The sequence below is a fragment of the Canis lupus genome, chromosome 4 (assembly GCF_011100685.1).
Source record: "Canis lupus familiaris isolate Mischka breed German Shepherd chromosome 4, alternate assembly UU_Cfam_GSD_1.0, whole genome shotgun sequence".
Lineage (NCBI taxonomy): Eukaryota > Metazoa > Chordata > Mammalia > Carnivora > Canidae > Canis > Canis lupus.
Genome location: NC_049225.1, coordinates 27755202 through 27782390, shown reverse-complemented (window position 1 = coordinate 27782390; position 27189 = coordinate 27755202). Strand labels below are relative to the sequence as shown.

Below are 27189 nucleotides of genomic sequence, written 5' to 3'. Positions count from 1 at the left end.
TCCTTTTGGGCAGTGGGGTTGTGCACCTCAGGGGAAAACCTGGGTAATGGCCACCCTGAAAGACATGACCCAAACCAGGGGAAGCTGTGTAACAAAGCAGCCAAAGAAAGCCCTACCAGGTGACAATGGAATGTCAAGCCCAGAGTCTGCCCAAACCTCAGCTTGCATAAGAGTCTTGGAAAGATACTTATTAGACACTGAACGGTTCAAATTCAACCTTGGAGGGACAGCATGAACTTGTAGTGCTGACCACTGTGTGATTTGGGTTGTGGGGTCTCTTGCCACCCAAACCTTGCTTTCTACATGATACAATGCCGCTGAATGCCCTGGACAAGTCCTTCTTAAAATTCATCCCCATCAAGTAGTTGGCTACCCGTGGTGGGGGTTGCTGTGGGGAGGTGGGATGGAAAGAGCATGATTAGAAGTCTCAGCAGAAAGACAGAAGAGATTCTAGCATATGTATTTGATATAAATATTATAGTTTTACAGAGACATCTAGATCAATATATGCCACATTTCATCTACCTCTCTGACAAAGTGAGCACAATGTATTCAGGGAAAGCTGTATAGGATTTTCAATTTACTCTGTGTGATTTATTGTGACAGGATAGCTATGGGTTTTTTAAGTTCTTTATACTTGTTCCAGTAAAAATGGATATAGTATCTTTAAAAATAAACAGCCCAGAGCTGTGCATTTTACATTGTCTTCCTAGAATGAGGCTCTGCTAAAGAGAGATCTGAGACCTCCCTGCCCCGGGAGGTGGGGGGCCGGGTAGTGGGGAAGAAACTGATGCAGTCAGATTTGCCTCAGTTCTGCTCTTTAGCTGTTTCGAGGATGGTGGGGGTGGCGGAGAGGGTGAGCAGAGAGAGCTGAATTAGGAAGCACTGCAGACGTCTAGACAAGATAGGATGGTGGCGTGAACTAGAAGGCACATTGAGCTGGAACTCTGCCGGGGGGCAGCGGGGATCCATCAGTGTCTGTGGGTGCAGCCCACTCAGTCTGGGCCCCTTCATTTTCATTTTGTAGTGACTGGCCCCAGTCTCCCGATTCCCTGCTCAGGCTCCTTTCAGCAGCATCAGCCTTTCTTCTCTCTAGATAGAAGTCATCAAAGCCAGGAGGTAGGACTGCTCTTGCTGTGCTACTCCGCATGTCCTAAATCTCTGGCCCTCAGTTTCCACGTCAAAATAATGCAGGCACTAGACCAAACATTCCCCAAGGGCCATTCTGATACTAAGATGAACATGAGTCTATGGAGTGGAGCCCATCCCCGTCATGGTTCCCTTTTTCAAGGCTACTGACTTGAAGCAATGCTACCCGAGTCTTCTTAAAAGCATGTATGCTTTTGTTCTCATTCAGCTCAACTCAACATCAGTGCGTCTCTGGAGGCCGCATCCTCTGGAGCCTTTCAGAGTTTGGGGGCCCCCTCAACATCATTCTCTTATGCCTGCTGCCTTAAGTCACCTCCCCTAAGTTGTCCATTCTGAAAGGCAGCAGTGGAACTGAGCTCTGAAGCAGATCCCAACTCAACTGGGCCATCCTGGCTTCCCTCCACCATCTCCAGGAAGGAAGTAGAGTGATTGAGGAGAGTGCATGGGATTTCCTTCTGGAGGTGAAGATGCTTAATGATGGGGGAGGCACATCCATATTCATTTAGTGAAGATGTACCCATGATAAAAGCACTTGGCAGTTTTCTGGTGAATCCTGCTAGAGTTTGTAATAGTCAAGCATTATTCTTATTCTGGTTGTCACACTCATCTACTGACGCCAGGCTTGCTCCATGACACCCCTAATTCAGTGTTATCCACCCTCAATTCAGTGTTACCCACCCCTAATTCAGTCCAGTCTATGTTTATGGAGCCCTGCATACTTGCTTACACTGGATGAGTAACTCTTTTACACAGAATGCCATCTGCTACTATTCTGGCATTTAAGATGCTTCTTCATGCATCTGAGAAGAATCTTTTAATCCAGTCATTAATGTTGGTTTATCCCAAGAAAGATTTATTTACAGAACTCGACAAAATTTTAAAAACAAAGAAGTCCCATTGGATCAGAAATGGTTATTGATTTAGGTTTGTTGGCCATCTTCACAAACCACATGGCCAGGCCCCATAGAAATCTCTCATTAAGATTGCCAACAGTTTAAAGAAGTTTAATCTAGAGCCACTCTGGGAACAGTGTTAGTTACCTTCATAGTGTAAACTTTCCTAAATATTCTCCATCATAAATGGATCATTTATCATCTGGATCCTTGGGCTGGTGAGGTAGTCCTGGGCTGGACATAGCATATAATGTCTAACATGGATATTTGCATCACTTTGTCATCCCTTGGCTTGACAAATCATTGTGACTTCAGTGTAAAAAACTTGGTTTAGAGTTTCGGCCATCACTCGGCCTTTTCTTTCTCGACCACATGCAGCCAGCATCTAGTGATGCCACAACATTGGGATGTTTTAAGTGAGAATCATCTCTTTCTATCCTAGTCCCCAGGCTAAGCGTCTCTCCTGTTAGACCCCTCCAGCATCCCCTCCACTGAGTGACCAGGAGGACATCCTGTTGGCCCAGCCCTGCCCGCCATAGAGGAGTGGAAGCTACAATCCTCCAGCCTCTGCTCTCTACACTCCATCACTTTCATCTTAGTGAGCATTAGAGCCGGGGACCTGGGTCACATCCTGAACAAGTCACTTTCTTGCTTTGGGATGTCAGGCATGCGACTTAAGGAAATTGAGGTTAAGGGAGGTTATCTGCAAAGATGCAGATTGTAGGAACATGGGGTTGTTTGAGGATTAGGTGAGATTCCAGGGGCCCTAGAGCACTTTACATCTGTTTACCTACTGATTTATAGATAACACTTGAGTCCTACCATTTAATAATGCTTACAATGGCCCAACCCTTCACTGGGCCCTTCACATATATTATCTATTTAAATAAATCCTCAAGATAACCTCATGAATCAGGTACTAGCTCCAGCCCCTCTGAGACTCTGACGTTATGGTTGTAAAATGCAGAATTGGTACCTTACCTAAGACTATTTAGTTATTTAGTGTCTGAGGCTATCAAAGTACGAATCTCACATGGTAGATTTGTAGGTGTCATGGAATCTGGCAGAGATAATTTTGGATGAGGATCTTTCTGGCATCCTTCAAATCGTACACTGTGAATAACCATCACTCTGCATCCAAGGAGGGCACACTCTGCTCGCAGTCTTAGAATATTTTCAATTGTATTTTCAATCACTGAGGATATAAGAAATTCTGCTTCTCTTTTCCCTGCAATAACATCCTTCCCCCAACTACCATCCCTGGAATTTTCAAAAGTCCTGATAATATTTCTGGAAATTAAATTTTCCCCTTTCACCATCCATCCCTTGTGCTCCTGCAGGCCCCATCCCCACCCCCTCCCGGTTCCCTCAGACACAGGCTGATGGGAGCAGATCTTCTAATGCAGATGCTGAGTTAGAGAGGTGACTTCTCCCCATCCATCAACTCTAACTGCATTCAAACATGTTCAATATGTGGGCTTCTTGATAACTTCCACTGTATGGAAAACAAAATGGAGGGAAATGATTATTGGCACAAAAGGGGGAAGTCATAAATCTTCAAATCAGATATAGGACAGATTGGAACAATATGGGTTCTCCAAGGTTGCCATGATAATGTACCTAATAACTCTCCTTGGGCAAAAAGGCAATCTGCTTTCAATCAATCTCGCTTTTTCTGAGCAAAAATACCAATTATGTTGAAGGAAGATTTTTTTTTCTTCCTTTTTGATAAAGGCTGCTCTCCACCCCAGAAATCATGCTGTAGCTAAAAGATATATATTCTCAATTGTCTAGAATGGTATTGGACAGCTAGCTTCAAATGAGGAAAGTCAATCCTTTTTTGTCTCTCCTCTCCTGCCTGCATTTGTCTACTTCTTAAGAGAAGTGAAAGCTAATTAAAGGCTTAAGGGATAATATTGATTGCATTGGAATATATTTTATATGTACCCAGCACATTTTCAACTAAGAGAACCCTGACTCTTTCTAAGGCTGAATAAATCAGCTGGCGGGGCCTTTGATTCAAGGGTGAGAGGGTGAACTCATCTCCTTCCCTTCCACTTCTCACACATCTGTCCTAGAAATGAATGATTTCAGAACAGGGAGAGGGAATGCTGGCAGATGTTCATTCAGTCCTTTGCGTACAGGATGGGAAGGATGAATGTTCAGGCATTTCCCTGGACCTATCATTGATTTGAGTCCAGCTTTGAATAATCACCAGGCTTCTACTAGTATAGAACTTTGAGCTTTGCAGTGCCTGGGGTGGGAGCTGGCTGGGTGGTATTAACCTCTCAGCTCCCTCATCTTTGAATGGGGATAAGGAGCTTGCCTAGGATCACACACAGCCTTGGTTGGCAGAGCAAAGAATCCAGTCTGGCTTATTTTCACATCCAGGTGAGAGGGAGGGCCCCAACCACACATATGTCCTGTGGAGGAACCCTACGTTGGATTCATGCTGGCCTTGTTCTTAGTCATGGAAGTCTGCAGGCAGAAAGTGTGAGAATTGCCCCATGCAGCTCCAGATGTCAGTTCAGGAGGGAGATCCATTTCTCCGTCACTTTCTGAATACACTTGGCAAATTCAAAATCAGAAATCTTATTCAAAACGTGCAAATTCATTTGCAGCCTGTTTTGTCCATATAAATGCACTTGTGCTACAAGAAATATTTTAAAATATGACATGATAAAAATGTATATAACCCAAGCATTCTGTTCATGTCCCACGTCCTGACAATGCGTACTTCTGGAGGGAGCTACTCATATGGGTTTGGAGCATTTGGATGGGTGGTGAAGGCTAGAGAACCTGAACCTGGCTGGTACTGGCTAGAGAACAAAGTGATCGTGTTGGAACGTCCCTTCTGAGGCAGCCCCCTGACGGTCTTTCCTCCTTGTGATGGCCTGGCGCTTGCCCGGCCACTAAGTGCAGCACCGTAACAATAACAGTCCATAATAGTGATATTATTAACTGCATTGTGCATATTATTGATTTACTCTTTGTTCTGCATCATTATCCTTTCACCAATGAGTTTACTGCCTTATTCTCACATACTTAGTCAAGCACCAAATTACAACGAAAGGGCAGGCTCTTGTAATGGCATCTAATGGAACATTGCATAAGTGATCATCACTTCCTCCCATTATGAGCTGCCTCCAGCCAATGAGCTTTCTGCCTTATTGGAATGTGCACAGAGCAATTATGAGGTGCAAGGGGCCTAGCCATTCTAAATTTTTTCCCACGAAATTACCGTGCTTCAGTGTTCACCACCTGCCCATGCCTCAGAGCCCAGCCAGGGATTCGGCCTCTGTTACTAGCAGTCTGAGAGGCACAGAGACACGGGCTGAGCCCCTTGCCACAGTCTTCTTATTAGAAGCCAGCAGGTTTCCTCCCCACAGCCAGGCCTCGGCTTTGGGTTGTGGGGCTAACCCTTGCACGAAAGGGCTTACTCCTGATGGAGCATCAGATAGCAAATGTCTGGCTACCACGGGGTAGCCAGATTGGTTCAGATTCATCAGACTGGTCCAGGAGCACAAAGATGTTGGGGGGACTGTTGTCCTAGAGGTTCTGGAAAAGAGGGAAACCACCATCTCCAGAAACAGGAGTCCAAAGCTCCCTGGATCAAGGCAGACAATTCCAGCCTCATTCCTTTCTAGCTTCTCCCCATCTTGAAGTAAAATGCTTTGGCCCTCGTGGAAATCTCAGACACCCTAGGGAAGCAGCTATCTGGGGATACACAGCCTGCGGCATGATCTCCGATTCCATAGGCGTCCCATCCTCATTTAGCCCTGAGTAATGCTCACTTACTGTAAAGTGTTACATGCCCCCATTGTCGGAGGAGTTATGGTGGAAAAATGCAAAATTTCCTTTTTACTGCTTATGGCCAGCAGAGCCCATAACGTGTCAAGCCGCACATTAGCCACCCTGATAAAAGTCCGCTTTCTTACACACAAAATCATCGTTTCAGCAAGATTTGTTATCTCATTACCTGATAAGCTCTATGTCATAAACCAAGACTCATTCGGTAAATCTCTCAAGAGGACGCTTTGTGGGCAGAAAGGGAAAGATATGAATCTGCAAGGGACTTGATAATGCAGCATTTAAGCACAAGCATAATGTCACTTATTGTTAAATGCATAAAACCACTTGGCCAAACGGTTGGGCTTTTAATAGGATTTTGTGCAGCATCAGGTGAGAAGCCATATGCCTTTTCTGCCGAGGAGTCTCTGAACACCTGCCAGCACCGCTGCTTTGCCTCACAGCCCTCTGGGGATGGGAGCTGGGCTTTAATTGAGGCCTCGGGAGGAGATGAATGCTTCCCTGCAGCTGTGCGCTTCCTCTGTCTTGCGTGGGGTGGGTGCTGGGTCAGTGCCAAGCTGGCCCCATCTGACTGGCTTCTCCTGTTCAGGCACATTGTGGTCTGCGGACACATCACTCTGGAGAGTGTTTCCAACTTCCTGAAGGACTTCCTGCACAAGGACCGGGACGATGTCAATGTGGAGATCGTCTTTCTTCACAAGTAAGGGGCCCCTGCTGTTTCAAGACCCTCCATGCGAACCAGGCACCCCGAGAAGGACTCCCTGAGTGTCCATAGGAGTGGTGGTGAAGGGGCCATGTTGGGGGGAGTGCAGAGTTGAATTGGCCATGACCCTCCCCCCACCAGTGGCCTCCTTAGAGAGGACACCATGGAGCTAATGGAAAGGGAACCGACACATTAGTTCAGTGGTGAGCACGGCACCTGCCCCCATGGAGGCAATTCAGGCACATGCGAGTGAAGTTTATTATGGGGCAAACATGTCATTACTGTCTCATCAGCTGTCTGGATCTATTGGATCTAGGTGTGTTTGCAGTGTCTGGTGCAGAATGAGCTGTATGGTGTGGATGGATTCTTTACAACTGAAGGAGTGACATAGTGGCCAGGCAAGACCCAAACATAAGAGGAAGCAGGGTATAAAGTGCTCGCAACAGCTGCAACAGCAATTACTATTTCTAGAAACCTCAGTGTAGGACCCTGTGCTGGTCCCATCTCTAATCAACACAGGGAGTCAATGTACATGCTGTGAACTCAGAGGATTCCTTATGAATCTTGCTGAGTAAGTTACTTAGCCTCCCTGGGCCTCAGTTTTCATATTCCTAAGATGGGGAGATCACAATGGTTTCATTCTACCATGTAGAGAGAATGAAAAGAAATAGTCCACGTCAAGTATACAGAGCAGAGTCAGGCACACAGGAAGTGCACAACAAATGTTAGCTATTATGGTGAAAGATAAAATATATTAGGCTAGATAAGCAACTTAGAAGATAGGTCTTATCATGTTTGTTGGACAGTGGAGGAAAGCAAGATCTCTCCCTCTGCTCAATGTTGTTGGGATTTTAAGCTTTGCCTGATCCCCTTTTAAGGAAAAAGTTAGCCTGCCACAGGGATAGAGAGTCCAGGGACTCGGGCATGGCACCATCTTATATTTTGATGGAAATGGGGCCATCATAGGGCCTTCACTAGCCCCAAGTTACCAAAGGACAAAGCTTGTGAATTGGTGTGGCTCCAGAGGGGGTTGATGGCTCAGGACTCAATCCTGCTCTGAGATCCCATGAAAGCTGATTTCCCTATAAGCTTCTGTTCTGTGCATCTCCTTCGTTTGACACTTATTCACAGAATACCAAACTGCCCGCCATGTTTGAGTGCTAGCGTTTTGCTTCTCAGCACTGAATTCTCCAAGTTCTGAAAAGACCAGCCGGGTCGTGAGCACAGGAGCAGAGCTCACAGATCCAATGCAGGGCTTGGCCTCTCATTACCATCTGAGGGGCCTGTCCTCTGCAGAGCATTCTGGAAGGTTCCAGAGAAGTAGAGTGCGTAGGTTCTGCCCTCATATTGGTTGGGCATTTCAAGATGAGCACATGTGCAATAATTAGAGCTCAACATCTAGCCTGTATTCACTGACTGAAGTCTATTTAGTCGAGAGGCACAATTGCACAGAGCATTTGCATCAGGGAGAGACCGCGGCCGACTTCCCAAGGGGCCTGACCAGTAATGGATCTCAAAAACTGGTCCAATTTGCACAGGCTCTGTTTCTCTCTCACCCACCGCTTGAGTCTGAATCAACAAGCTGGCAGCTCATACTTCACTTACTGGGATTCACTTTTGTGTCCCCAGCATCTGTCAGCATCAGCATCGTAGTAGATGGCCTGGTTAATTAACCTCTTGCAGCTTTGGGTTAATAGCATCCCTTCCTCTAGGGTTGTTTTGAGGTTTAAATGAGTTAATACTTGTCAAGTGCTTGGAATGGTGTCTGCCACATAGGAAATGCTCAAAAACATTAACAATTTGCTCTAAGTGCTTAATGAATGTTAGGCAAGCATTGACTAACACAGTTCTTGGTACCTAGCAGATTGAACGAAATATCATCTCCCAGGGCCTAGCCATAATACCTTATAGAGAGAAGATATTTTTCATCTCTGCAGAAGTAATAAATGAATGAATAGGTCAATCAGTGTTTTAATCCTTGTCGTCCAATGGGAAAGATGTCTGTACAGCTCAACACTAAGAATGATGAATGGTGTACACATGTGTGGATCAAGAATAGTACCAAGAGTAAATTAACTCTGTCTGTGGCCGCTCACAGGTGGACATGTTTTGATCCAGGCCCAGGGGGATGAAAAGTTCACGTGGCTGAGAAGCAGAGAAGAGGCTTTGAGGGAGGGAATGACAGGAGGCTCTACCAGGGGCATTTTTGGCTAATCTCTGATGTCACAGCCCAGTGTCTCTATTCATCAGATGGGGATTCCACTTTTAACAAAGTCGAAGACATTTTATCTCATAGGCCTCAGACTTTGTGAAGACCGTGAATCTCTTGGTGCTGGTTTTGGTTTTCAGTGGGTAGGGGTTTTATTTTTCTCAAGTTTGAAACTTTTATGTCTGGCAAGAAAGGGGTCTGTCTTGAAGGTGAAAGCCTTTTCCTAGGTCTTTCTCTTTGGAAGTCAGAGAGAAAGAAGGCCATGGAAGCAGAAATACCTGAGTCTGTTTTATTAATGGTTGTTCTTTCTCTCCCTGCCAGCATTTCCCCTAACCTGGAGCTTGAGGCTCTATTCAAACGACATTTTACTCAGGTGGAATTTTATCAGGGTTCAGTCCTCAACCCACATGATCTTGCAAGAGTCAAGGTAAGAAGGAAGAGGTGACTTCTGTTTTTACTCCAACTGAGAGGGGGATTGACTCTGTGGTGAGGGCATATGCCTCCTAGGAAGGCCAAGCATCACCTGCACACCCCTAATAAGATAAGTCTGATGCCACCAGCCTTGACATCACCCTTCCACTGACCCCAGAGCTTCATTCTGCTGGCACTTGCCAGACCACTTCCCTCACTTGGACTAGTCATAAAATGAAAGTTATTTTGCCAGTTCCTTCAATATCAGCACTCCTCAAGGAAGTAGACCAGTTGTATGGATTCAGTAGATGCATATATAACATAATAATCAAGATAATATTTAAGATAATTCCTATCTTAAATACTTAAATTGGATTCAGTGTAGCTCTGAAATCTATTATTTACATTGGAAAGGAACATGAAGGATAAAGTATAAATAAAATTCTACCAGGCCGTAAAACATCTTGAGCTTCCTTTTTATTCACCACCAAAGACTAAAAGCACAAAACTAAACATGCAGATATCTGATATCACTGGGTAATAGGGTAATCTTTCATTCCAAAATCTATTAAGTTAGAATCTTCTTATAAAACAGACCTGAGGCTTATAAAGGAAAGGGATACAGCAAAGTGGCATCTGCTACTTGGCTCGTTTTATATAGATTTTGTAAGCACGTTCAATATTTGTAAGCATGTTCACTACAAATATTGGGTATAGATTAATATTGTGAATCCACTGACATCTAAATGTTAACTGTGGTCACTACATAATTTAGTCAATAATGTCACTGGCAAACATGAATAAGCCAGAAGGATCTGGGTAAATTCTTTGGATTATTAAAGAAAAGTAGAGACAATTTGTGACATACCATGGAGGAAACCATGGCCTCCCACCAAAATGCAGGAATGGTCTATTAAGTACAACATATCGAACGGGACAGATTGCAGACCTGAGCCAGCACAAGAATTCTTATGCTTATAGAGTCCAGTTAATCTTAATATTATCCAGACATGATCCAAGTTATGACTAATGTGAAATCTAATGAGAACTTGGAGAAAATAGTTACTGTTCAAGGACCTAATTTAGATGCAAGCAATTATTAGCATAACTCATCATTCCCTCAAAGGCCTAAATCTTATTTTGGCTCATGTTTAGATAAGTCAGTAGGTTTTGAGGTCATCTGTAACACATCATTTCATACACATAGATTTGTTGTCTTTTGAATATCTGAATGCTAATTTAATACTAAAGAATACTGAGTTGTTATCTGATTTAGGGCTCTTATTTTCCTTCTGTTCCAAAGTTAAGATGTGAAAAAGGTCAGATGAAGGACTTTGGAGTCTCAATTTCTGAATCCCCAACAATTCAGTTAACTTGGTAACCTGAGAGAAGTGATTTAGCTCACCTAATACCATTTCCCGACTAAAAAAATTAGGATGATGGTGTGGATCCGTTGGTTGGGAAAGGAGGCGGGGAGGGGACTGAAAGGCTTCATTAATTGTTATTTAAAGAAATCTGGAAAGATTACATCAAAGTGACTATGCAAAATGAAAAGTCTGATTACCAAGGTACAGGTTGTACCCTCTAACAACAACAAGATAAAATGTTTATACCATAACAAGAACTTGCAACTTACACTTTTGACAAAAACTATAATCTCTCAGGATTATTTTTTCTTTCCTTGCAAAGCACCAGATTCTCCAAAAGCCGTCAACAGAGAAAGACTGCAACCAAGCATGGTTATTTATATGTTTGTGTTTTGTGATTTTCCTTTTGGTGTCTTAGATAGAGTCAGCAGATGCGTGCCTAATCCTTGCCAACAAGTACTGCGCTGACCCTGATGCTGAAGACGCCTCCAACATAATGAGGTAACACTAGGGAGGCCAGGGGAGGCTCTAGGCTTGGTGCTCTGCAGTCCATTGGGTGCCCTCTTGAGTTTCCTGCAGAGCATCATCTCTGTGGGACCTTCTCTCCCCCATATGTACCCTACCACCTTGCCACAATCATAGGTCCAGGGGGAGCTGAGGCACTGGTGGCTGTGGAGGGCAAGGACACAAGGCTTATCCTTGGCACATGGGAGCCCTGGGGCTCACAACTGGTCTTGGGTTTGAGATATTTCAGACAGGACTAGGAAAGACAGATTGAGATTGGGTGTAGGCCTAAAGTAAAGTACTATTTTCCCTAAGAGGGAGTGGACCTGAATTGACTTCACTGTGGGTGATTTTGTCCCCCAGAGGACATTTAGAAATAACTGGAGATGTTCTTGGTTGTCATAATGGGGGGATGATGCTGCTCACATCCCGGAAAGTAGAGGCCAGGGGTTGCTGTTCGATATCCGACGACGTACGGGACAGTTCCCCACAGCAGAGAATTATCGGGCCCCAAATGTCAATAGTGCCAAGCTTGAGAAGCTCCGTGTTGGAGCTTTCTGACTGTGTCTGTAAACATGTTGATTAATAGCCCCCACAAAGAGGAGTTGGTGGACTGATGAGCTTGTTTCAGCCAGTTTCCCAGGATGAAGCAGTGTCTTCACTGAAAGCCTTCTCAGTGCTTTTAATACTAAAATGCATTTCTAAGATAATGTTCTACAGAGAACTTTCTAAGGTAATGTTCTACAGAGAAGTTATCACACCTATTTGTCTTCAAACCCCCACCCTTTTTTTTTAAAGGTTCATGGTTTTTTTTCTTTAATATTTATTTATTTATTCATGATAGAGAGACAGAGAGGCAGAGACACAGGCAGAGGCAGAAGCAGGCTCCATTCAGGGAGCCCGATGTGGGACTCCATCCTGGGACTCCAGGATCACACCCTGGGCCAAAGGCAGGTGCTAAACCGCTGAGCCACCCAGGGATCCCCCAACCCCCCAGTTTTTTACAGAACATCTCTGGGAAGGTGGGGAGCACACCATCCAATGCCCTCCTGTAAACCTGCTAGGCCTCTGAAAGGCCATGGCTTGGCCTGCCCTGAAGTGCCCGACGCCCCCCGCCCCCCCCACTCTTCACTCTTTTCTCATGTCAGAAGAAAACTGTTCTGTGACAACTTAATGACAAAAAAGTTAAGATATTTGGCTCCGGAGAGTTAAAGCCCCTTGGGGTTCTTCTCCCCTCCTAAGTACATTGCAGAGTAGTCAAGAGAGCTGGAAGGGAATAATAAAGAGATGCTTCTGGAGAAGAGATGAAGGAAGAGAAGACATTTCCCTCCCACTGCGTTCCTAAGAACTCTTGCCTAATTGTGAGCAGCCACCCTTGGTCCAGACAGACCAGCCTCTCCTCACAGCTTGGTTTGCTCCACAAGGCTCCGAAATTTACCTGGGGTGAGGGCTTGGGAAGTTGCTTCCTCAGGATGCTCCCATCTCCCTTCATTTGCTTCTAATCAGTGGTCTCAAGTGACATCTCCGAGGTGGGGGGTCTCTTCCCATGCACTGGGGATGAGCACGTCTTCCCCTCACCATCTGGTCCCTGTGTCTGGCAAGCGACATCTGGCACAGTGTTCTTTCCTCTCGCTTTTCTTCAGCAACATGCTTAGTGCCGTTGTTTTAAGGAAGTTGATGCATGAACTCTTGTACGCAGGGGGCTTGCCAGCCTGCAGGGAAGTGGTGGCATGGGGACATGTGTCCACACCTGGGCCCACCCCCTAACTAGTCACAGCTGGAAAGTGACTATAACAGCTCAGCATGGGGGGTGGAGGAGAGGGCTTCAGTGACCCTTTCCTTAACTAGGATTTCTATCCTTCACCAGGTTTTTGTATCATTTGAGGTGATAAAAATGTAGCCTTTAAGGACCTAGGCGTCCTCATCTTTGGATTTTTCAAACATAAAAAAACAAAAGAAGAAGTTTAATATTTTGACCCCCAGAGAACTTTGGGGCTAGTGTCTTTTTATTTCCCCAAAAGCGAGTAATTGAAAAATGAGTAATAGTTTTGAAATGGGCATTTCTCTTACTAGCAATATTTCATTTAAGCCCTGGCTGCGATAGGGCTAATACGAAGACATGGAAGTGACCAGAGTGTTTGGAATGAAGCCACGGCATAAAAATTACAGGGCCCAGGTAGCTTCAGAAATGAAGTTGAGCCACGCATTAACCAGAATCAGAACTAAGGCCCAGGCAGCAAAAGGCAACAACGGGAAGTTCAGGGTTAAAAATTGGGCTCCGTCTTTCCCTTATTTGTATAATCCTCCTTTCTCCTTAGTTTAATGAGACCAATCTGCCCCTTTTGAAATTAAAATGTCAAAGACCCATTTGAAATGAGCTAATGCAGAAAGCTGGCCCGGGCTGTGAACTGAATTCTGAGGGCTGAACCATGGCTCAAAGTCCTTGAGTTACAAGCACAGGCCAACACCACACTTTTTCAAAAATAAAATGAATTCCTTCAAGTGCAAAAGCCCAGGCTGAATTTGTGCAGGAAGAGGCTTCTGTGTGATCCGTTTCCTAAATTTACAAGTTGTACCTTCTCAGACAAAACAGCTCCCTGGCTGCCTTCTCTCCATTTTTGCACTTTTTGGTGCAAAGTGTGTGGGGGTAGTCATAATAAACGCACTTGCATTTCTGATTAGGCTTAGGAGGTGGGCCCTTCTGTGGAATTCCGTTCTTTAGCCTTCCTTGTCACAGAAGGAAATGTGCAATGTCACCTCTGACAGAGTCGGTAATGACAAAAACCATAACTTACACGTGGAGAGAGCTTTTAATGATTTCAAAGCATTTCCACATCTGGTCTTTCATTTGCTACTCATACCAAAGCCTGTGAAATAAATAAAGCAGGTACCATTGCCCCCAGCGTCCAGATGAGGAAACAGTCACAAAGAGCCCAGGGATTTCCTGAAGGTCACCCAGTTCCTTAGTACAAGACTGGAACTGGAATCCAGGTGTTTCTGTTTCTCCCCTTGTAGCCTAGTGACTGTGTCAGGGAGCCAAATCGTGGGGTGGGGTGGGGGAGGGCAGTGGTTCATAGGGGGTATGGCTGAGGGCAGTCTGCTGGTGGGTAGCCGGGAGAGGGAGTGGAATTTCCACCAGACTGTGGCCCCCTCCAGGCCTTGGTGCTCATTTCCAACCAGCATTAAAGTCATCACTTAGACACTATTATCTAGCGAAGGCTGAGTCATTGATCGCATCATAAGAGCCCTGCTCAGAAATCCTTTTTGTGAGTGGCCATGTGTGTGTGCCAATTAGTATCATTTGTCAGGCTGCTTGTTTGATTTGTCATTGTTGTCTCAAGTTGTTAACTTGGGGAATTGGACTCAGAGCAAATTATTTCTAGGCTCGTCCCTAGGGTATGTGAGATTGCAATCCTCCTTCGGCCCCATGAGTTAGGCTTGCTTTATTTAGATGCCTATGTAGGCTGTAAGCCTGTGACCCCTGCTCAGGAGCCCCTGCTCCAGTACACACATGTTCACATGCCCACACCAAGGCACCACAGGACAGGACTGCTCTCCGCTCTCCTCTTATGCCCAGGACACGGTCTGTGACCTTTTCGTTGATGTCTTTTTCACACTGCCATGGGGCAGGGTGATGGACACACAGTTTCACTTGGGTCTGTGCCCGCAAGCCCTCAGGATGCCAAACTCACTCCATTTGGGCACAATCAAATTCACGTTCCCATCAGACTCCAAGAGTAAGGCGGACCCTGTCTCAGCTTTGGTTCTTTCTTCCACAGAGTAATCTCCATAAAGAACTACCATCCGAAGATAAGAATCATCACTCAGATGCTGCAGTATCACAACAAGGTAGGCCAGCCACAGCCCGAGCCCGTCCCAGGCTCAAAGGTGCACGAGTGTGCGAGGTCTCTTTCCTCTCGCTGCACAGCTGCCTATGCGCACACGCACATACACCTGCTGCTGCAACCCAAAGGCCTGGAAAAGGGGGTGCTGGGTAAAATCCTCCCCGCCCCCCAGGGCCTTTCTTGAGTGCAAACATCCCATTTACCATTAGTCACTGGGAAGAGGCATCTGTTGGACCCCCAGGATCAGAAATACCGATATAATCTTTGATCCTGGTTCAACAACTTCCCCTTTTATGTGCCCCACTCACTTCTGTCAGTATTTACTGACATCCTGCCCTGTGGTTGGCATGTCAGCTGGCCTCCCCAACACCCACACAGGGATAAGTGAGGAGTCCTACTTCGTGCCTTCAGGGACAAGGGGTAGAGAGTGTCCCAGGCAAGAGGCAGGGCTTTCCTACCAGAAACCAGGTGACCCAGAGAAGCAGAACATGTGGCAGGTGGAGAATGTGCAACACGGGCAGTCTCAAATTCAAGATGAGAACTGGCTTGGTCGAAGTCAGGAAAAGAGTTGCTCTCCAGAGATTAAACAGGAAGGAGTCTTCCCAGTCTTCTAGTTTACAAGGGGATTGGGAAGAAAACAAGCACAGGAGTCTGTGCTGTTGCCCTTGCAATGACTTCTCAGTCTCTCACTCAAAGGCACTGCTCCTCCACTTGGCCTGTCACTAAACTCCCCGGGAAACAGCTTTGGGGGAGGGAAGGTGGCACCTTTCTCTGTTTGATATGGAACTGGTTATTCCCCATAATGAGGCTCAGAGAACAGAGGCTGCTCAGTACCTGGAACCAGGTGTCCTGTCTGAACACAATAACTCCCTGCTGGGTTGTGAGTGAGTGTGTGTCCCATCTTATAGGCCATATTCCCAACGAAATAGGCAGTCAGGTGACCCAGAGAAGACCCTGTTCTGCCAAATGCACCAGTGCCATGCCATTATTTCTTAATTGCTGGCAAGTGCTGCCCCATTTTGCTGCGTGGAGGCCCATCAGAGGCCGCTGTTGAGTGGAGCCTGCTGTCGGTGACTGGCCTTACCACTTGGGTCTGCTGCCCACTGCCCAGCCCTCGGCAGGTGGTTCCACTGCAGAACATGTTGCACTCCAGCCAGTGGGCTTGCTGGTGGGCACCCAAGGTCTCATTGTCCTGTTCGTCTCTGGAAAACCCAAGGACCCTGAAGAGATAAAGTGAGGATTTTGGGTACTCAGAAGCATCGGACTGGAGTTTTTTGACAGCAGCCTCTGTAGATGGAGGTAAATTTTACTAGCAAGGCTGTGGCTGGTGACAGCTCCTAAGGCAATAAACTCTTCTTTCATTTATGATTTGAAATTTCATTTAGTGTGGGAATGCTTTAAGCTGTTGTTTAGGTTTTTTGGCTGAATTTAGATTGAATAGGAAAATGAATGTTGTATGTTTAGAAGAGGTTGTCAGTTCCTTTTTTTCTCCTTCCAATGAGTACCGATACCACATCTTCAAGAAATTCAGGAGGGTTTCAGCTGTGATTCCTGTCAAACTCTGAAGTAGCTCCATGGACCTAGGATCCAGATGGAACCTGGTCAGTGCTCACATGACCATAGCAAGCCAAATGTCTTTTATAAACCTTTTCATGGTACTTATTCAGAAACAACGATGAAGAAATCAACTGATCCATGATAATTTACTGAAAACATATTTATGTAGAACCACCCCAATTTCAGGGGGGTTTCAGGGTCAGGCAATATTATGTGTGAGACTTCGCTCCTGTAAGATTAGTAAGGGTACAAGCGATGGAGTGACTTTGGCCCAAGACATTTTTCTCTACCATTTCATTTCTCTCTTCTATCGAGAGAGCAAAAAGTCCACTGGTCTTGTCATCTCATTCCTCATGGAATTGCAAATGAACACTTGCCACCCTGCTTTATAATTGTGCTATTTCATGAGATGCTCCCACCCTCCCTTAAATATGTTTTTCTTCCCATTGCTTACAATATTATTTTTCTTCCTCTCTCTGTACTTCCTCTTCACCATGACTAAATGCCCAGAGAGCTCCACGCATTAAAACTTGCTTTCTTCAAAGACCCTGGTATGTGTGTGTAAACTTATGTTACAGTCAATGTACTACAGTACAAAGTACTGCAACTACAAGATGGTTAATTCCATAATTGGATACTGGACTTAAAATATAAAGAATTGCAATTCCCTGTGCTCTAATGATCCTGGTATTCCAGGGCCTAGAGGGATGTAGGCAAGCTGCCTACTTTCTCTCTGTGTGAAACTGGTCCTAAGTTTGTCATTGTAGTAATCTCAGACGTTTGTGTCATATTTTATGGTTTTTAAAGAGCCTGACATCCATTATCACATTTAGTCCTCATTTGACCATCTGTGCATGCTAGCATCCCAGTGTGACTTCATACTGGGAGTCTCCGCTGTCTCAGACAGAGCAGCTCTGGTGTGTACAACTCATGGTCACTTGGCAGGCAGTGCTAAGGACAGAACTGCCAACTGTCACCTTCTCTTTAAATAGAGCCACACCCCACTGAACCAAACTGTGGTTCCTCACAGCAGGCTTTATATAGTAGGACTGATGTTCTGTAAAGTAGATCTGAATTCATGGAGAGAAACACTCGGCCCAGCCATCTCTGAACACGGGAAGAAGATGGTACAGGGCATTTTTTATTTGAGTGCAAATGTCTTGAAGCTTTTCAAGGAAAGAACAGTTGCCTGTTCTTTCAGTTTCACTTCTACTGACTTAGCTATTAATGTTTTTGTTTTTTTTTTATTTTCCAAACAGATTCTAGAACAAGAGTTCTTTGTCTGGGACCTGGAAGCCAAGTCCCAAAGGCCCAATGGAGGTGCAAGTTCTTTGAGCTTTCTCACTAAAACCCCTTACACACTTGGGCAGTCGTGTTAAAGTGTTTTCTCTGAAATGACTTTTGTTCATTATGGTGGCTTCCTCAACGTTGTGTGTAGAGGGGAGAGCTGGAACTGGGACTGGAGTTGATCTCTCCTGGTTTTCCAGGAGAGCCTATTTTCACATTCCTTCTTGGGATGGGGAATGATCCTGTGGCTGATCAGAGGGAGACTCTGGTCCTGCTACACCAGCTTTATCACGCCTCATTCTCTAGAGAGGATTTGCCTCTAGACTCCTGGGCAGAAATACTGGCATTTTCTTCTGGGCCCAAATGTCCCTCAAATGAAGGACAGAGGATTCGAGTTCCTGGTGAAATTTCGCACACACAGATGTTCCTCCTAGCCTTTGGTACATCCCTGCCTGCTCCCTGCCCCACAGTTGGGGAAGATATGATGGCCAATAAAAAGAGGCCATATGGAAGCCTGAGAAATGAAACAAACTTGAGTTTCCCATGTAATCACGTGTAAAGTATGTCTAAGGAACTCAAACCAGATGGGGACATAGGGGACCCAAAGCCCAAGGGTCTGGACTTCATACCTTCAAAAATCTGGCACATGGGGATATGGAACACTCTGGAAAAGGCTTTATTTGTTTGTTTGAAAATGCCACAAGGGTTATGTGGCCTTCAAATCTCCTCTCACACTCAATGATTTATTTGCTCATCACTTAGATCTCCTTTCTCCTTATTCTTCCCAGATGATATGAATACAAATGAGAATTTCTCCCCTGAGACTGGTGTCTTCCCTCTGGTATCAGTAAAGAGGGAAGGTGGCCTTTGCAAGCCGCTGAAGAGTAGGCAGAGAAACAGGGTAAAGGGCAAGACTATTTGCTAGAATCAAGACTGTGATGTGAGAAGGTCTCTGATACCCAGCTTGAGAGAAATTACCATCCCCTGTGGCCCACACACCAGACTTTTTTTTTTTTTTTTTAAGATTTTATTTATTTATTCATGAGAGACACACATAGAGAGAGGGGGACAGAGACACAAGCAGAGGGCGAAGCAGGCTCCCTGCAGGAAGCCTGATGTGAGACCCAATCCCTGGACCCCAGTATCACAACCTGAGCTGAAGGCAGATATTCAACTACTGAGCCACCCAGGCGCCCTCACCCTAGACTTTTTTAACCATGTTATCATTAGAGAGGATACAGTCTTCTCTCCCAGGAGTCACCACTGCTGGATTAGGACTTGTGAGACTGTCATAGGACTTTGCAGGAGTGGTTATTTCCAAAAGCAGAGCAAGGAGCCATTGGACTTGCTCTTCGTTTCCATGATGGTGTCTTCTACTTTTCTAGTAGCACCACTGTAGTTGTATTGTCCTGACAGTGAAGGGAAGCATTCTGGGTGCTCCTGCTGTTTGCTGGTACGTGCAGAGAAATAGTAATTTCAGAGCCATAAAGCCTTGGCATCAGCGGGGCCTTGGCAGGGCTCACCGCTTCAACCTCAAACGCAAAGCAAGAGGTCTTTCTATTATGACTTGGAAAAACACTTACTGAGTTTTTGGGACAAAGACCTTGCATTTTTGGAGGTAGCTTTCTCCATTTATTAGACAAATTACATCCTTAGAAAGTTCCTTTATGAAACAAGCCAAAAAACTGCTTTCTTGTAATGTACACGAGTCAGTCCTAATTCTGGCCCCTGGAACAAAGCAAGACAAGCCCATCTCTCTTCATCACAACAGCACCTGAGGTATTCAGAGGTAAACCAGCCTGTCTCCGTGAGGGTGTGGCCCTTCTGGAGGCCAAACACTGCTGGCTCTCTTACCTGTTTCCCAAAAGATGTTTTTCAGAAGCCCCACCTCTCCTTGTGCTTGTCATTTTTTTTTTTTTTTTCTGGAAGTGATTCAATTGATCAGTTTTCCTCTTTAAATCTGACTGTTACAACTGGATCAAGTACTCTGGAACTAGCCTGACCAGTTCACAACAGAATGAAACATTCGTTTCCCTTGATCTGGAGACCATTTCTAACAAGCAAGCATTGGCTTTCTCTGTAATCTGTCACACGGTTGGCCTCTTTCTGAGGTTTGAGTTAGCCACACACTTAAGGTTTTTCTTTTTTCTTTTTTCCTTTCTCCTCAGCTCTGTTGCCAAGTTAGGTCTTCTCATTTTGAATTTATACAATTGATTTTTTTTTTTTTCAACCTAAATGCTGTGCTTGACATTAAGGCCTTTAAAATCTTTCCTGGCTGGTTTTCTGCCCATTTTCCAACCCTGGAGTAGTTTTTGAATCTTGATTCCTCCATCCGATGTATGATCTCTGGCTCTTTGCTTCAGGCCACTTAAAATTAATCGGATGAGCATATGTCTGGGTCCTTATCTGGGGGTGGAACCTAACTATTGAATAGGGTCAGTCCATCTGCAAGAGATTGTAACATGTCTACACTGTGATTTGCCTGATGATTTAGATCAGTGCTTCTCAAAATGTGCTCCTCAGATCAGCAGCTCAGCAGCACCTCGAAATTATTAGCAGTGGGGATTCTCCAGCCTCACCTCGCACCCTACTAGATCAGAAACTCTGGAGGAAGGGCCAGCAGTATGTTTATCAACTCTCTGGGTGATTCCGATGCCCACTTAGGCTTGGGGGCCACTGGCCTGGAATATTGGGGAGGCAGAGAAAAGAGAATTCTAAAACATGCAGGCATCTGACACTCTGGGTCTGTTTGAGGAGCCAATTTATGAGCGACCTATCCAGACATCCCAAGAGCGTGGGCCGATGTGTGGGCTGAGGGGAGAACCTGGGTTTGGGAGGCACAGAAGCGATGTTCCAGAGTGAACGTTGAAGACTGAAGTGTACCGAATAGAGGAGTCAAATAAAACACCAAACACCAGGCTCGGGCGAGGGAAAGAAAGGATGAATCTGAATGCCTCTGAGTAGTTGGGCCATGCTGCATTTCCCAGAGGAGATTTGCAACAATTGAACATTTAGCAACGTAAGGTCTCATACCTCACTTTTGCTTCCACAGGCCCATCTGCTAAACATCCCAAGCTGGAATTGGAAAGAGGGGGATGATGCAATCTGCCTCGCGGAGCTGAAGCTGGGGTTCATAGCTCAGAGTTGCCTGGCTCAAGGCCTCTCCACCATGCTCGCCAACCTCTTCTCCATGAGGTCATTCATAAAGGTAACGTCTTGTCCTATTAGAGCACATTAGCCCCAGATTCAGTTTGTCATGGGGTTGAGTAGAGAGCACAGCTTAAACTCAAAACAGATCGACGGGCTTTAACCACTTTGGTTAAGGAGAGATTCCTTGTTACAGATTTGGGCACGAGGCCAACTTCTTTTAAAATTATGTTTTTATTTTTATTTGGCACATCCACGGCCATTAAATGATTGTTCAAAGAACAATCCTCTCTTTTTTTTAGATAAACCACATGTTTATCTATCAACAAAGCCTCCGCTGTTAAAACAAAAATATGATTTATATGCATTCCATATGGCACCAGAGCGCCTAAAGAAAAGAATTATCATTTTGCTCTTTTACATCAAGTGGCTGGTGGACCTCTCACTGTGCGGATAAATGCAGACCATGTGTTTGTGCTGAAGCCCAAACCCCAACAACATAATTCATTTATTTATTTCTGCACAATCAAGGAGGCCAGCAGGGCTGACATGCCATGGTTATTTGAATGGAGAGTGAAATGAGGGACCGAACCCTCAGCAGCGGCGCCCCATATGCCGTGAGACGGGCAGTCTGGCTCTGCTCATCTCCTCGTCAGCCGGCTCACCCCACAGAGCTGACTGGGCAGCCACCCCAAAGTCTCCAAAGTGGCCCCTGCCTGCTGGTCCAACCCAGGCAATGAAGGACCCAACTCTGTCCTCACAGGCTGGGTCAGCACATTTTCCAGACCAGGCCAGGCCCATTTCCAGGACATTGGGTTGAGAGTCCAGGCCCCTACTGAGAGGGCTTTTGGAGTGCAGGATAATGATAATACCAGTCCCCATCCTTAGATTGTTCTTAGCCTAGACTGTCAAGGAGGCAGATCAGGACAGTAAAACCTGCCCAGTTTGGGCCTTTCTGACTTGGCATTGGTGGCCATTAGCTCAGGATCTAGGCTTCCATTCCCCTTCCTGCATTAGTAGTGATAGAGGTGGGAAATTTGTGAGTTACCTGGAGGTCTCACAAGTGGGGCTAGAAGCTCTGCAATTGAAAGTGTGAGACCTCCAGCCTTTTGCTGCCATTACTGCTGTGTGTGGCACCAGTGGTTGGTCAGTTGTTCGGGGGAGTCGAGGCAATGGCCCTGGAGGCCGTGGGAAGGATGAGTGAGAAGAGTAAGGTTACAGGTGATGGGCTGGTTCCATGTGAGTGCTCACCCTGGGCACCCACAGCCGTGTGGTTAGAGCAGGGCTCTGCTCTTCTTTAGGTTCTTACCCTCTGAACCCACCTAATTTACATTACTTATGCAATTCATGGATAATAATCCTTTATGTAAAAGAACAAATTGTTTTGGAGACCCTTCAATCACTTTAGCAAAGGATGGCTTGGTCAAAAAATTCCTTCAACTCACTATGTGCCCAAAGACCCCAACTCCACAGAACTCCAGGCTCAGACCCAGCTCACAAATAAGGACGTTGTGGGTTTTTTTTTTTTTTTTTTTTTTTTTTAATGGCTTCTTTAATCCAGGCTGCTATTCTCCTGCCTGGATGAAACTGAATGCAGGCAAAATGGAGTTGGCAGGGGGCTCTGTGTGGCTGGACTTAGAGACATGCCCCAAAGCCAGATGTAGTCTTGTGTCTCCCACGGCTCTTGTGTTCAACACAAGGAACCCAGACCCTGGGATAAAGGACTGTCACCAAGAGAGCTCCTCTGGCTCATTCAACCAAGCTCTGGTGGTTTCCTCCAGCAGGGAATGACCCACAGGCCCAGGCACAAGGTCTGAGACCTGGGCTCTGCTTCCTTATGTTGATGTAACACGGTCTTGGCAGGGCCCTACCGCACATGGGGCACTTGACATGCGTATGTTTTGATTTTGTGGTGCCTGCATGGAAACTAGAGCTGCCTGTCAAGAAAATTAATAAAATGGATGTGACGCTGATTCCTCAGTGTTATTACCAGCAGGGATAAAGAACTTCTGTCCAACTTTCTTCAAGACCCTGGAGGGCCTCACCTCTGGAGCCAAGGACGTCCCCTCCAGCCCAACTAATCCCACTGCCAAGTCCCTATTTAGGAAGAGCCTGTGGAAGAGACTGGGCTGGGCCCTGGTGTAACTGAAAGCACATTTCCCTCCTAGGGTTATGTTACCATGTTATTTCTGCCCCGGGGCCAGCTCCTCCGTGTTTGGAGGTAGCTCTCTGAACATGGCCTCCTGACATTCAGGTGGTCTTTGTGTTGGAATTTGCTAAGGTGCATGACCTGGAAATAGCAAGATTTCCCTTCAAATATTATTTTTTCATTTAAAATAAGGACAGCCTGAAGCATATGCCTCTCATTCTGTAGTGTCATCATTGTGCACTTACCCTCCAAATCCCTGATCCTTGTCTCTTTTGGGTCACAATAAACACCATGATGATATTCTCCTTGACCTGTTTTGTGTATTATCTCCCATTCCAGAAGTCACAGAGCCTTCACTTATTTTTATTTGGTGTGTGTTGCGGGGGCAGATGGAAAAGGGAATCTAGAAATGGATGACTGTTTACAAAAATTGCTTCCTTCCCCAGTATCCCCCATTTTCCTCCAGCAGAGAATTCACCAGCACTTCCACAGGGACAGGCAGGCCTTGAGGATGGAGGGAGGTGAGATGGGGCTTTGGTAGATTTCATCCCTTGAGGACACTTAGCATTTCTGGAAGCAAGAGGTGGAGTGTGAGCTCAGCCTCTCCTTTGCCCTGGGCAGGTACAGTGTCTGTTTCTTGGCTCTGCAGAATACACTGTACTCTGTCTCTGCTGAGCAGAGAAGAAAGGAGGACTGACACTGCGATAATATATCACAGGCGGAAGTAGCACGGTGGCTGCCCACCAGGCCTTTAGTGGCCATGAGACCAAAAGCCAAGACTGAAAGTGAGGATTTCAAAGCTCAGCAAGAGCGAGGGGCTACTGGTATGCAGGGGTTACAAAAGAGACCCAGCCCAGGGATACCAGGAAAATATGGGGAGCACCTGTTTATCCCCTGAGCAATATCATTTTCAAAGTCCCTTACCATAGGCCTTCATTGCCCTCTGAAAGCCTCGCTCCCATGTTGGATGTATCATCTCCGAATTGGTCTTAATTTTTCGAGAATCTATATTTTTAGCCCACGTCTTTGGGGGTAATGAATTCAAGTGTGCTAACTACTGTTAAAGACTTTTTCTTGGCTATTTGTATTGAATTTGGTCTGCTCAACATTTAAGGCATGCCCTCTGCAGTTTCTGGTGTGCTGGGATGTGTTTAACAGATCCATGCTAACCTGATAGCCAATGACTTCATGAAAGAGACACAGGTTGGCCCCTCGGGTCCTCGGACCCAGAAGCCTATTGCTAATGGCAGGCTAAGCATTTTCTGCAGCGAGTACCCAGTTTTTGCCCTGAATTCCTCTAAGAAGATAAGGTGATCATCCTGGTTCCTGTGGCTTGTCTGTATCTACATCCTCAACCAGGTCTGGAGCATCCTGTTTATTTACACTCTCTGATCTCCTGCCACCTGCCTGTGAGGGTCAAGTGAGAATCTTCCTGAGGCCTCCTGTAAAGACCGAGACAATAAACTTATTTAGCCTATCTGCTATTGCCTCGTAGCTGAGTCCCTGAATAAGTGGCCACACTTACCCTCCACTTGGCTTCCTCCTTTGGATGTATTCTAAGATCCATTGAGTTTTTTTTTTTTTTTTTTTTTTGGTTTGAGAGTTTTAGCATGTAATACTTAAGTTTCTCTTCAGCATATGTGGTTTCACGTTGGGGCTTGACCTGCCATCTTGGTAAATTGTGCTATTATTCTTACTAGGATTAGCTGTCCTTGGACATGATAAATTGTGTGTGGGGGTGTTGTGTATAATTTAGAGAGTGATTAACTCTTAACATTTCATTTTAGTCTGTACTGAGACTTCAAAATTTAGCAGATTTAAATTATACTCAGGATTGCCAACTATTTTAACCCTGCTAAGCTACGAAGCACACACTCATACATAAATACACACACATCCTGGAGCGTGGCATGTACTCTGTAATTATTTCTTGTGGGTGAAATGTTACTTAATATTGATCACAACATGGCCTCCTCTGTCACCTTTTCTATTTCTGAGTGAGGAAGCCATAGGAAAATCAGGTCCGTATTATTCAGAGTGTATCTTGGCTGAAGTGGACTTTGCTGGACATGAAAACCATCTGTTCGTTATTGATATTACCGCATTAAGATAAACTTTCAACAATACATAGTCCTAGCACTTGTAGGCAAGGGAATCATTTTAATACTTCTATTTTGGGTTTATGTTTATGTGCATCTATGTGTTTTTTATATGCATGTCTAAAAAAATTATGGTTTAGGAGCTGGAAATACAAATCAAGACTCTACTAACAGCTGAACTATCTGCGATTCTAACTGTGCCAAGCCCTGTGTTAAGTGCTTTATAGACATCGGTCATGTAATTCTCACAGTGGCCATACCCACCACTGACTCTATTATTACCCACTTTCCAGTGGCAGACACTGTGGGTTATGAGAAGTTCAGCAACCTGCATGAGGACAAAACACCTAGAATTGACAAATGCACGTTTCAAAACAAGCAAGCTGGCTCTAGGTCTTTGAGTATACCAGGAGGAAATATGGTAGAGGTGCCTGGGTGGCTGAGGCAGTTAAGTGTCTGCCTTCGGCTCAGGTCATGATCCTAGGGTCCCGAGAGCGAGACCCACGTTGGGCTTCCTACTCAGCAGAGAGTCTGCTTGTCCCTTTCCCTCTGCCCCTACCTCTCACTCATTCTCTCTCTCTCTTTCTCTCTCTCTCTCTCTCTGGCTAGCTCTCAAATAAATAAAGTCTTTTTTAAAAAGAGGAAATATGATAAATCATAAGGGGGAACCTTAGCTAGTGCTAGCATCTTAGCTTTCTGTAGTTTATAGACATGGTTGCTTTGATAGAGACTCCCTGGGCACCTACTGTATTCCAGAGAGGGTGCTACTCACACTGTCATCCTCATGGCTAGGAGGCACTCAGAAGCTTCAGGAAGCTTCTGTTATGACTGGGATGGGTGGGCACATCCATTCTCTGGGTCTTGTTGGCCTTTCTCTCTGGCCAGCTCTATAAAGGCAGAAGTCACTGCATTAATGCATGTGAACCTAGGCTGGGATGAGTCAGGGTAGGGAAATATGATCCAGGCTTTCCAGAAGGAAGTGACATAATTCACTGGTGTATTCAGGGGGTAAAGCTAATTGGCTTTGGTAGATGCTCCTAGGAGAATATAAACAGTTCTTACTGGCTGATGGGTATAAGCTCTGCAGACCTGAGGTGTTCATCCAGGTGAGGGAGACATACTAGAAATAGGACCCAGCCCTGTGTGGAGTGGGAGGGAGGTGGGTGACCTCTGAAAGGGGTCTAGAGCTGCAACTGATAAGGTTGGGGTCAATCTACATAGAGTAAGTTAGATAGTGAGAGGCAGGCTGTTGCTTATTCCACACTCATGGGTGATGTCATCCTAGTCACAAATTGTGTCATGACAGTGGACTTCTGCAGATATGTTTACCAGCGGAGAGCAGGTCCCAATACAAATATACTCACTTCCTATAATCTTGTTTATTCTCATAAGTCCTAGATGTATAGAGGATCCTCAAATTTGTATCTCCATTCAGAACCTCTCCCCAAACCCAATATCATCTAACTGCCACTCAGCATCTCTATCGGAGTGTCTCATCTCATCTGAGGCCTGGCATACCCAGAATTGAATTCCTGTTCTTTGCCAGGAAGCCTGGTCCTTCCATTGTACTAATGGAGATGCCATTCTTCCCATTGCTCAAACTGAACTATTTGGACTATCCCTAGCTTCTTTTTCTCACACACTATGTTCAATCCAGCAGGAAATCCTCTTAGTTTGACTTTCCAAATATGGCCAGGATCTGAGTACTCCTTCCTGTCTGATCCAAACCAACCTCATCTGTCTCCTCAAGCATTACACCAGTCTCCTAACTGGCCTCCTTGCTCTGCTTTTATCCCTCCCTCACTCCAGTCTGTCCTCAGTAAAGCATCCAGAACAATCCTTCACAAGCATGAACCAGATCCTATCACCCTTCTGTATAAATCTTTACATGGCATCCTATCTCACCAAAATAAAGTTCTTACAAAGTTCTATAGGTCCTAAGCAATACTCACTGGCCTCATCTCATAAGTGCTCTTCTGCTCCTTGCCCTCAGCCACACCGTCTTTGGCTAGTCTGTGGGGTTATGCACTTGCTGTTCCTCTGGCCGAAACACTCTCCC

General features: G+C 45.5%; 1 protein-coding gene across 1 annotated transcript in view; it reads left to right on the top strand.

Annotated features, from left to right (window-relative positions):
* The window catches only part of KCNMA1 (potassium calcium-activated channel subfamily M alpha 1), a 711483-nt gene that overhangs the window by 500680 nt on the left and 183614 nt on the right, over positions 1–27189 (top strand). The window contains 5 exon segments of the mRNA NM_001003300.2: positions 6442–6552; positions 9086–9191; positions 10961–11043; positions 14826–14895; positions 20788–20943. Of these exon segments, the coding sequence (NP_001003300.2) occupies positions 6442–6552; positions 9086–9191; positions 10961–11043; positions 14826–14895; positions 20788–20943 (526 nt within the window).